The 12,990-nt window shown below is 33.2% G+C and overlaps 1 protein-coding gene across 1 annotated transcript; it reads right to left on the bottom strand.

The window, feature by feature from the left end:
- Window positions 1–104: 104 nt before the first annotated feature.
- LOC132732187 (invertebrate-type lysozyme-like) lies at window positions 105–6,051 on the bottom strand. Its single transcript, XM_060718571.1, has 4 exons — window positions 5,806–6,051; window positions 5,408–5,496; window positions 4,863–4,983; window positions 105–2,207 (listed from the first exon to the last, which is right to left on the bottom strand). The coding sequence occupies exons 1-4, from the start codon at window positions 5,933–5,935 to the stop codon at window positions 1,999–2,001; spliced, it is 549 nt and encodes a 182-aa protein (XP_060574554.1). The 5' UTR covers window positions 5,936–6,051; the 3' UTR covers window positions 105–1,998.
- Window positions 6,052–12,990: the final 6,939 nt, after the last annotated feature.

Raw genomic sequence — 12,990 nt, 5'->3', positions numbered from 1 at the left:
ACACGAATAAACTAGGAAAGGGAAGCTGTTTTCCTTATTGCAAGTGAAGTAAAATTGTCTTTTCTTAAAACAACAACAAAAAAACCAAAAAAAAAAAAAAAAAAAACTGCCATTTTTTTTAATGAGTGATAGACATCAGTGTTATAAACAAATTAGTACTTTCTGTTATATAATCTTTCCGGGAATCCAAAGTAGGTCTACAATCTTTAAGTTAATCCACCATCTTTTCTTCAAACAGATGGCCTGCCATAATAGACCTTAGTTCGATAACAATGGATTAATTGACGTACACGTTACTGACATTTTGCCTCTAACCTTTGACCAAATACATTTTTTTTCAATATGACGAGGTATGTTATTACAGGAAAAAAACCCAAATATGTTTTGATGAAATATTGCGAATAATAGTTTCGAGAAGCTGATAAGTTTGATCCATCGGACTACTTCTTTAATTAATGGCATCATTTTAATATGTTCATCAAATTTGTAATGGAAGGGAAGTAAGCACGAGTAAAATGCTTTCAATGTTTTGTACGAGTTATGTAGATTTTTATGCATCTTACAATTTTACATAAGATTAAAGAAGGTGTAGCTTCAATTGCCGTATGAAATTGTAATGGCTTATCTTCAGGGAAAGAAGAGGATATACATTAATTGTTTCTAGCTAAGGTATTTTTTTCTGCTAGAATCATAGTAATATAAAATTCAGAGGATGTGAGTAACACAATTTCTATTGCAAATTTTAACACAAAAAGCACACCGAAATAGTGGTTGTATTATTTTGTTATAGCGAAATGAATTTCAAAAATTAGAAATCATTTTCGATATAGCCGGATAGAAAACAAACTATACAATTTGACACTATAAAAGTGATGAAAAAATCAGATTGGTTTGATGACTCGTGCAGAGAAAAAAAGTTAGAGTATTTGGAAGCATTACGATTATTCAATGAAGTGAAGACCAATGAAAATAAACACCAGTTAAAGATCCTGTAACTCAATTTTTTATGGTTTTAAGATTTTACCGAATTTAACATTTCATTTAAATAAAGGGAGGTAATAAAAAATTTATTTTCTATAAAGTTTAAGTCAAATTTTACAATAGGAAATGAATGCATATATTTTAATGATTACTTGTAATATGCACACATATTTGCAGTACATATTCTTCGATGTTTGAACATTGTTTTATTTGCATAATTATGTACATATATATATTTCCACTAAGTGTGGTTTACCACTTTGATCAGAACATACAGGATCATTAATGTTAAAAAGGGGCTTTATAAATCTTTCATAAAAAATAAGCACAATAGGGGTAAACTGATAAAGATCACAGGAACTGAAGCGCTTTAGAGGTGATTTTTGGATACATTTTTCCAAGACAAAAATTTACTAAACTAAAATATTTCTGTGCAGGAGTTAAATGACTATTTTAAGAACTTATCAGATAGCATTAACACTACATCTGATCAAGGAAGCTAAAATAAGATCTTATCCAGGGAGCGAAAATGACATCTGATCCAGGGAGCGGAAATTAATCTGATCCAGGGAGCGAAAATTACATCTGATCCAGGATGTGAAAATTACTACGATAACCACTGTTATATGATAATCCTGTTTTCGCGAAATTCGATTCTGTAAATACAACTGATGAAGTGCGCCGAGCAATAAAGTGCTTTGAACGAGACACGTCAGATGGGAGTGGTGACCTCATAAATGAATATTGAATTTAATAAATAATATATCCCAAACTGTGATTTTATTGCTCCAAAAATCACTGTTTGGAGTTTGAATGCGTGGAATTAATTCATACTGTAAGGTCTTAAATTTGTCGTCATTGTTTTATGATATATATTCATGATCATGCGTTAATAGTATAGTGAAATCGAAATCCTTTTAAAAGCAGGGAAAATATATTACGAAGTTCAGAGTCGGTTGAATTAAATATGTTTTAGTCAATCAATTCTTGTTCATACATTGATAAATTCATTGTCAATTATTTGACGCCTTTACACCCGGGGACTTCTTGCACAGCATACCAGAAATCTATTGTCCTCGGGTTGTTACATCCGTTTGGACCAGCGTAGTAATCACGTGACACCCCTTCGCACGTGAGTTCGCAACGGTATTCCTCTAAATACATTTCCATATAGTTCTGAATACACTGTGATGCACATTCAAGGTTGTTTGAACATTCTTTCCAGTCTGGAATATAATACATAACTTTGAATTAAAATATCTCCAAAATTGATTCAAAAGAAATAATAAGATTATTTCGCATCTATTTAGTATCATATTGTAGTTTACAGGATCGGCGATCACGTGACATTTGGTTACGGTATACTGGATCATTGCTAATTTTTCGTTATTCAATATTTGAATAGTAAACCTATACCAAGTTCAAGATGAATATTTGCCGATTTCAATGGTATAAAACGTTCCATTGTATTTTTTCAATGCGGCAATATTTCGATGAAAAAATGTGCCGCAATATCTACAAGCATATCAGCAAATGTACAAGAGCAAAATTGGAAAAATATTTGTACCACGGAAAATATTTCTATGGAACATGTTGTATGTTTACTATTCGATTATTGACAGATATATGAACCTTTAGCGGTGACCCAATGTCAGCGTAAACAAATGTCACGTGATCAACCAACATGAGTTTCATACTAGTATCATAATTGATAATAAGGTTCAATTTACATTAAACATGCTTATATCAAAATCGTGGATAAGCTAATCGGTCGGAGATTTTGAGAAAAGGACATGAGACCATGATATTGCTGTTTTTCTGCAGTTTTAAAATGTAATGAAATACGACTATCAAAGTGATGCTTTAATTAAAGGATTTTACATGCATACCAGATATCACATGGTATGACCATCTTGAGTATCTGAAACAATCTTTGAATAATGTGAATAGTTTGACATATACAGAGCTAAATTAGGATTAACAAGAATGTGAAACAGAGTTACCAACGTCCCCGCCTAAGGTAACATCTACACGAAGCCCAAAAATTATTGCTCTTTCAAAGGACTGCGGTAAAGATCTGGATTTTTTCAGAGACTTTCAGTGCAAAATCTTGATCAATGCTAGATCTGCACAAGAACAATAAATTCATAAAAGAACTAGAATTAATAACTCATGTGTATGTGTTAACAGAAATACATTTATATGGTTATCACTATTTAAAAACAACAAAATGTGACAAATACCAAATCAATGCAAACCAATTAAAAACAGATGTAATAGTCAGAAAATGGTCGATATAAGAAAATGGATCACTCCACTAGAGCTCTGCATGCTATCAGGTGCGAAAATCAGCAACTGATGAGTTGGCTGTTCTACATATTGTCGAAGTTGATGATCATGACAACACTTAATCACAACTGGATCATCAGGAATCAAGTTAAAGTCTCCACCAAGTATAATATTATATGACTTTAGGTACAGCATTCACGGCAGATGAGAGTAGAAACAAACATTTTTGTTGAATTGAGGTGATCTGTAAGTAACAGCTATGAGAGAGTTTCTACCTTGGTCTGAAACTTTTCTAGGCATACATTAGAGGGACCTGTCATTTTTAAAATCAGTTGAACATTGCTAGACCCTGTTGTGTTGGCTTAAAATATTTGCAGAATCCTTCTTAAGCACATTCTGCTATAATGTAAGTTTTTGATAAGCAAAGAGCATTCAACCATGCAATATGTCTTTGGGCAGCCTAGTCTGAGAGGTGGGCTTAGGGGAACAAATGTTGAGAAAACCTATGTGCACACTTGCATAAGGGTCCAAATTTTCCAATGGATGTTCCGAATAGAAAGAACATTGCTCACGCAGCCTGTACATTTCTACTTAAGCCGACTTGTTTACTTTGTCTGCAGCAAAATTGACAAACTTCAAACCATCACGGGCCGGACACGAAATATACCCTGTAACATACCATACCTTGTAACACACCATGTTAAGTTTTGACCTCCATTGTGACCTTGACTTTTGAGGTAGAGGTCCAAGTGTTGTGCCTGGCATATTGCCTAATCAGTGTGAACATTTGTGCCAAGAAATTTCATAATTCCATGATTGATGAAAAACTTATGGACCGGGCATAAAACATACCCTACAACAGACCATGTTAAGATTTAACCTCAAAGCTTGACCTTGACCTTAAAAGTAGGTGACAGGGTGTTGAGCATAATAAGCTGTACTATTATTGTGAACATGTGTGTTAAGTAGTTTCAATATCCCTTGACCACGTAATTTCAAAATCTCTTGAACGGTGAAAAAATTATGGACCGGGCACAAATATACCCTACAACAGACCATGTTTTGCTTTGACCACCAAGTGTGAAATTGCCCCTGGGAGGTAGTGGTCCGGGTGTTACCCATAACACGTGGTCTTATTATTGTACAAATTTGTGCTAAGTTATTTCAAAATCTATTGATCTATGAAAATGTTATGGACCTGACGCAATAGATGAGAAAGGTATGGATCGAACACAACATATACCATCCAACAAACAATGTTGATATTTAATCACCAAGTGTGTCCTTGACCTTAAAAATAGGGGTATGGATGTCACGTACGACACATCGTCTTATGATATAATAACCATTTGTTCAAACCTGTTTCAAATTCCTTTGATGAATGGCTTAGATATGGACCAGACACAAAAGTGAGACGGACGGACAGACGGTTGGACACACGGAGTTCATTTCTATATTTTCTTTTTTCTCCGAAATGGCGGGGGACAAGTACTGCATAAAATAGGAGAAAAACAAGAAAATTGGGAAACAGATATAGGTAGATGATATTGCATTATCTTATAAGAAATTCCTTTAGAAATAAAGTTACCTACCAAAATGTATACCAGGAAGAGTCTTACAGTCTTCCCACTGAGCTCGAGATAAACGGAAGTAGCCACAATGTAATGATATTCCTAATATTTTACACCCAACCGGTTCACAGTTTGACATCTTCTGAAAAATGAAATTAAACCCATTTTCAAAACCATCTAAAGTTTTATTGTACCATGAACTCTATCTAAACGTTCGATTTTAGATATACCAAGCCATACGAATCTCGGATGATACAAAATAATTTAAAGATTACGTTAAAACGAAAATATATTAAATATCATGATTAATTGGCATGAAAAATAATTGACTTTTCATGACATTTAAATGATGTTAATCATAATGTAAATGGTTAAATATAAAATCAATGAATGGCTAAGTAAGAAATCGATGTTAATAAAATATAAATGGCTAAGTATGAAATCGATGTTATTCAAATGTATATGTCTAAATATGAAAACGATTTTATTCAAATGTAAATGGCTAAGAATGAAATTGATAGATAAAAGGAAACTTCGCGAAATATAAATATCCTGCTTGTACAAACCAGACATAGACAGCGGAGACAATCGACAGACACCATTCCAGGAGCAAAACTGTAATTTTCCAGTCCTCTTTCCTGCGTTTTTGATCCATCTACAATAATAATAATAATAATAATAATAATAATAATAATAATAATAATAATAATAAATAATAGTAATGATAATAATATTTTGTCCAACACGGTAATATTTATGATACAAATGTATATGATAATCTAGGTAGAGACTTCTAATAAAGTCTTATTATGCACGGTTAACTGGCAACGTCCACACTTGCCTTTTCCAATGTAACTGGTTATATACAATCAACATGCCATTCTTAAATATAGTTGTCAGGTAAAGAATATTAGATATACAAAAGAAATATAGTTGTGTTAAAAAAATGTATGATTGTTCTTACTTGAATTTTGATGTATAAACATTGTTCCTGGTACCATTTTGTCATCAACATTTGCTAAACAGGTTTCCATTGTACAAAATAAAACGAGACTGACCAGACATAGCAGAGTCACGTGTTTAAAATCCGCCATTGTCTGCCTGAAACTCGCTGTGTCTGAGTAATCACTTTTTTGAAAATCTTAAATCTTTAAAAAAAACTAAATGTTTAACTTTATTGAGCGAATTTTATGAAACCAGGAAGCCTTACCTTTGCTAAAACAATTAACTTTTATAGAATAAAGGAAGAAAATTGTATACCTTTGTGACAAGGATGTTAAAGGCGGATCAATACGCTTTGGAGAACATATCTAACTTCAAAAGATACATTTTAATGAAAACTTAAAAAAAGTACGAATATAATGAATGAAATAGTAAAACATTGTAATTCCCCACAAATTGTAAACTTACAATTATTGTTTACATTTGCTACACTACATTATGGGAAGATACATGAGTCATTCAATAAAAGTGACACTATGTACATTAAATTCAAAATGGTGAGTGCACAGGTAAATATCAAAATAACTTTACAATTTTTCATACTTGTTTTCAATTTCACAAAAAATGATCTGAATCAATAGCTCACGTGACACACTAAAGTTCTATAAAGATTCCTCGTGATCTATGGGTAACGTGCAATTGATAAAAAGGGTAAAACAAGCTTTCTTATTTAAGACAGTTTCTATATATTATCCTGATCATTTATTTTTTTATTATCATCTTTTAAAATGTTATATATATCTGATGCAGTTCAACTTAACAATGAAAAATGAGCATAATATCACTTTGTCACAATATGAAATATTTACTTTAAGCAAACTTATTGGTTTCTGTATACTTTTGATTACATTGATGTACATCATATTCAATTTAATTAAAACTAATTCAAATAATTAATTATTATTAAATTATAGGGAAATTTATTACAAAAGATAATGATCCAGATTTTTTTTATTAAATTAAATTTATTAAATTCATTCATTCATTCATTCATTCATTCATTCCAGTCTTATCTATATACAACATTATAAAAAAAACATGTATATAATCATTCTATCAGAATTATAAGGTACTGAATATCTAAATTATAACAGCACACACATAAAAAAAATAGAATTAGGCATAGCAAATGTTAAACAAGATTATACACGGCTACTACATGTATTAGAATATTCAGAGTATTTTAGTGACTGAGAAATGATAAAAGTTGTAATTTATATTTGTCCCCAATTTTATTTTCTATATACCTTAATGACTTAGAAGAGCATTTGTCTCGTAATAATCAAGGCATTGATATTGAAAACATTGACGACAATGTCCTTACATATTTAAAATTGTCTGTATTATTATATGCCGACGACACTGTCATTATAAGAGAAAACGAATTTTTCAAAATTTACTTAATGATTTTAATCTGTATTGTTTAGAATGGAAAATGACCGTGAATATTTCTAAAACTAAGATTATTGTGTTCGGAACCAATAAACCAGAAAACTTTAAATTCCATTTAGGAGGTTTAAATATTGAAATAGTTAAAGATTATAAGTATTTAGGTATTCTCTTTTCTTCATCGGGTAGTTTTATGCTCGTAAACTGATTGCAAGCCAGGCAAATAAAGCAAATAAAGCAATGCACCTTCTGTATACACGAATCTACAATTTGGATTGCCAGTTGATAGATATTCATTTAAAACTATTCGATTCTTCCAATATTGACATATAATTGTGAGGTCTGGGGTCACGAAAATCTACATATGATTGAAAGAATGCATACAGATTTTCTTAGAAAAATTACTAAAAGTAAAAAGAGTACCCTGTCACAATAGGGACTACGATGGGATACCAGGCCGACCACAATTGCTATCTAAACCAACCAACAACTCAGAACAGAAAAATATATACAAATTTATTTACAGAAATGAATATTTATAAATGAAAAATGATTGTATATGATAAACTACTATGATAAGTCACTGCACAAACAAACACTATCAACGTATCTCAGTCTATTTCTCCTGTAAAGTTTCTGTCATGATGTATCAATAAAGTGGTGGCGTTGTTAAACAAAATTCGTCACAATGGCGGGCGTCTTGTATAAAATCTTATCAAGCGTAACTGTACTTCCTACAGTGTTGGCACAGTTGATAGGATCCCGAACAAGGGCATGCGTCACACTTTTAGCCATGGACATACGTGTGGAGGGCCCGTGTCATCTTCGGGTGTGTCCTCAAATAAGAAGCTACAAAGTATAAAACATGATAAGTTCCATGATAATCAAACATAAGGGTATAATAAAGTCCCTTGGAAAAGACTCGACCTTTGTCGGTTTCCAATAAAATAACGTGCTTCTTTAAATAAACAAAATGTCCACTATAGTACACCATACATTCCGTGGAACAAAAATTCAATCACATCCGCATAATACTGCGTTGCAAATATATTCAAATATACGCCACATAATAACCACCAATAAATAAACGTCTTCCAAAATCATGCCACTGAAGATCCTTCTAGAGATACGTTAGTTTTGATACGTTGTATTTACTTATAACAAAAACTGATGATAAATGAAATGAAGTAAGATGATAACGTAAATTAAATTGATCGAAACAAATCATTACGATACTGCAGCATTTTACATAAAGTTACACAAATACGGTAGAACCATAATAAATTACTTATGAATAGATATATATATATCTATAAAATATTCATAGCTCCTATACAATTACAATATAATCAAAACTTCAATTAACATACATCAATTAACATGTCTCGGTATAAATTTGCAATAGCGAAACACTAGAATAAAAAGAGCTTTTAAAATTTAATCTGCAAAAATTTAGAAAACAATAAATTACTGCCAAATAACTAAACCTGAATCAAATAAACTATAATTCTAATAGAAAATAGTATTTACGAAATAGCAAAAATTTATGAACAAAATCACTAGAAAATTAAATTTACCTTGTACAAGCTGTAATTTTATGACAAATATAATTTGTCTGTCACCGTCATAGTGACCTGTATAACGTCCAGTGCATTGCAATATGTCACTTAAAATTTAGTCAATATATAGCAAACTACTGAGTACTAAGCGGGAAAACAAATCGTGCAAAACATGAAAAATCGATTTGCACGAAATAAAGCTGGGACGGCGGGAAAAACAGTAATGTAAAATAAAGGCCCGTCCTTCAAATACAGACATATTACATATATCTGGTTCATAAAACAAAAATGTAACTTTCTTATTACTGAAAGGATTTTTGTGAAATAAACGGCAAAATGTTTAAATTGATACATGGAAATTTATGCAAACCATAAAAATACTCTGAATAATAATTTCACCCGAAAACTCTAAATTGAACAAAAGATGATGCAATCTCACAACAATGAATATAGAGTAAAAATGAGGTTCGGCGTGAAAATATAATGCAAGATTTTACAAACGTACTTTCACTTTGTGACATTTACGCCCCCCTTTAAATAAGAAAATTGATAAATTTTCTTTAAAAACAACAAAGTGAAAACGACAAATTGCAAAAATGTAAGTAGAAATACTGTACACCATATTTATAACCACCATAAATACTACACTACACTCTACATTATACCCTGCTTAAATAATCTGCACCTATGTTTTCTCTACCTGGGATTGCTCTAATCCTCATCCTGTATGGCTGTAAAAGCAAAGACCATCTCATTATTCTAGAGTTACTTAACTTTGCCTTGTTAAGATACAAAAGCGGCTGGTGATCTGTCTCTAGAATAAATTCCTTACCAAACAAGTATCTGTGAAATTTAGAAATTGCCCAAACAATACCAAGGCACTCCTTCTCTATTACAGAATACTTCTGTTCTCTTGGTAACAACTTTCTACTGGCATAAGCTACTGGAAATTTCTCCTCACCTTGTTCTTGAAGTAATACAGATCCTAATCCACAATCAGAAGCATCAACTCTGAGAATAAATATCTTGTCTAAATCTGGTAATTTCAAAATGGGCGGACCGGTCAAACTAGCCTTAAGAGTCTGAAAAGCCTTTTCCTGACTTTCACCCCATTCAATACGATTTGGTTGAAACTTTTTTGTCAAATCGGTCAACGGAACAGCAATGGCGGCAAAGTTAGGGATGAACTTCCGGTACCAAGACACAACCCCTAAAAATTGCCGGACTCCTCGCTTAGTCGTGGGTCTCTCGGTCTCCTGAATTGCCTTGACCTTACTGAGAACAGGTTCAATGGACTTACTACCTCCTATCATATGACCTAAACATTCCAATTTTTCAAAACATATGAAACACTTGGACGGTCTAGCAGTAAGCCTAGACTCTCTTAATTGGGTAAATAACTCATACAATGCATTGATATGCTCTGGCAATGTGACTGTATAGACCAAAATATCATCTATAAAACTATCTGAGTGATCTAAATCTTTCAAAACCTTTCTCATCAGTCTACAGAATGTTGCAGGGGCATTGACTAAACCAAAGGGCATTTTCCGGAATTGAAAAAGTCCCGACGGGGTTTCAAATGCGGTCAAAGGTTTTGCATTGTCAGACAAAGGAACTTGCCAGTATCCTTTACTAAGGTCAATTTTCGAAAAATACCTGTATTTTGATAATTTCGAAAATATCTGTTCCATATTGGGCATCGGTTCCGCATCAAATACCGTGCATTTATTGATCTGTCTAAAATCAATACAGAACCTAATCGTGTTATCTTTTTTCCTGATAAGGACAATTGGACTAGAAAACGGAGCATTAGAAGGTTCGATAACTCCCAACTCTAGCATTTTATCAACTTCTTCCTTTACTATCTGCTGTGAGTGAAAAGGAATAGGATAACCCTTAGTCCTTACCGGTTCTGACGTAGTCAACTTAATGTCATGCTGAACTAATGACGTATTTCCGGGTATATCTGTTAAAACATCTGAAAATTTCTTTAACAAGGTTGCAATCTGAGTCTTACAATCTGTTTGTAAGTCAGGATTGACCTGAACATCTTTATATGTCTCTGAACCTTTCTTCAATGGACATAACAATATGTCACTATCATCTTGGTAACTTGTTTCTAAACTATCATCTTCCTCTAATCTATCATACCCATTTTCCGCTTCTACAACAGCTGCACTTACCTTTGTTAATGCACCTCGTTCTGGTTCGAAATTTCTTTCAACATACTCCTTCAGCATATTGGCATGGAAAGTTTTGATCTTATTGTTACCTATGTCTATCCGATAATCTAATTTGTTCACGACCTCGGAAACTACAAATGGACCTTTCCATTGTAATAACAACTTATTGCGTTTTGTAGGTATAAGAACCAGTACTTTACTTCCCTTCTTAAAAGTTCTATCTCTAGCTTTCCTGTTGTAATACTTTCTATATCTAATACTGCTCTTCTCTAACTCCTGCTGTGCTATCTTACATGTACTTTCTAGTCTTTCTTGCAAATCAACTACATACTGATAAGTTGTCTTAACTTCGTCATTCTCTGTTTTTCCTGACCATAACTCTCTCAAAATGGTAATTGGACCTCTTATACTACGTCCATATAACAATTCAAATGGCGAGAATCCTAAACTCTCTTGTGGAACTTCCCGATACGCAAACAACATAGCATTCAAATACTTATCCCAATCTGTAGGTCTTTCACTACACATCCGTTTCAACATCTGCTTTAAAACTACCATTAAATTTCTCCACTAAACCATTACACATCGGATGATACGGTGTAGTTGTTAACTGTCTAAGAGACAGCAACCTACTAACCTCATTCATAATCTGTGAAGTAAATTGTGATCCACAATCTGTAAGCATTTCCTCTGGAACACCTAATCTACTATACATGTCAACTAATGCTTCGGCTACTCTTTCAGTCTCTATACTAGGCAATGCAATAGCTTCAGGATATCTGGTAGCATAGTCTACCATGGTCAAAATATATCGGTTCTTCCTATCAGTCATAGGTTCGATCGGACCAACAATGTCAACGGCAACTCTCTTAAAAGGAGTATCGATCAACGGCATCTTACCTAAAGTTACCTTACTTATTCTACCTTTAGAAATAGTACGTTGACAAATATCACAAGACTGACAATATCGTCTAACCTCTACAAGAACACCTGGCCAATAAAACTCCCCTAAGACTCTATCACTTGTCTTCCTAATACCAAGATGTCCTGCCAAAAGCGAGTCATGCGCTACTTTTAACACAGTCTCCCCTAGATCCTTAGGAACTACTAACTGCCTACTTACGTCACCATTTCCTGCCGTAAACTCTCTAAACAACATCTTATTCCTGACCTGAAACTTCACTTGCCCTTTACCTCTACAGTTTCTAACAGTACCTTCCTCTGCTTTCTTTCTACATCCATCTAATGTACCATCTGCCTGCTGCTTCTCTACAAACTCTACATTAGTGATGTCTAAAATCTGTGAAGGAACTTTAAGTCTTCTATGAGCTTTAACTTTACTCTGCGATCTTGTTTCTACTGCTGAAGCTAACTTACCAAAATTTGGTTCTACAGCACCCTCTATGTTACCGATAATTACATCATTTGTAGGATTATCTACACATAGTGCTTCTACAGTACCCCTGTAATATGGACAATCAAGATCAATTAACGCCATGTCTAATCTGTGCTCACTACCATCAATGTACTTACATCGTCTGGACTTCCCCTAACAATTGATTTGCATTTACCAAATTCCTTCGTACTATGACACATGTACACCCAGTATCTCTCATTGCAACTATAGCTTTACCATTACATATACCTCTAGTTGTCGGACATGAATTTATAGTAACTGTACCAACGTCTTCAAAATCCCCAAGTTCTATCAAACTACTACCACTATCTGATCTCGGCATCGAAATCTTCGAATCTGCATCTCTATTTCTTCCTCTACCTCTACTTCTACCTCTATAACCTCCTCGCATTCTATTACCCTGATAACTATTATCATTCTTACTTGGATTCATTGAGTTCGGTTCTATGTCTTCCGCTGCGTTAGCTTTATTTGTAGCCTTATTTCTACAGAAAAATGCTGTATGCCCTAAACGACCACAAATATGTGCATTTATAACCTTCATACTGCTGAGATGCTCTACCTCTATTTACCAGTCTATCGTTACCTCTTTGCAT

Source organism: Ruditapes philippinarum, unplaced genomic scaffold (assembly GCF_026571515.1).
Source record: "Ruditapes philippinarum isolate M1 unplaced genomic scaffold, ASM2657151v2 ctg2760_1_1_1_1, whole genome shotgun sequence".
NCBI lineage: Eukaryota > Metazoa > Mollusca > Bivalvia > Venerida > Veneridae > Ruditapes > Ruditapes philippinarum.
The sequence above is the reverse complement of the archived record's forward strand: the minus strand, read 5'-3'. Positions and strand labels throughout refer to the sequence as shown.

Excerpts from the sequence above, each read along its gene's own strand:
- LOC132732187 (XM_060718571.1), bottom strand. The coding sequence starts at position 5,935 with ATGGCGGATTTTAAACACGTGACTCTGCTATGTCTGGTCAGTCTCGTT. Across the intron at positions 4,984-5,407 it reads GTCTCCGCTGTCTATGTCTG|AAGATGTCAAACTGTGAACC; the intron begins GTTTGTACAAGC and ends TTCATTTTTCAG. Across the intron at positions 2,208-4,862 it reads TCTTCCTGGTATACATTTTG|ACTGGAAAGAATGTTCAAAC; the intron begins GTAGGTAACTTT and ends ATTATATTCCAG.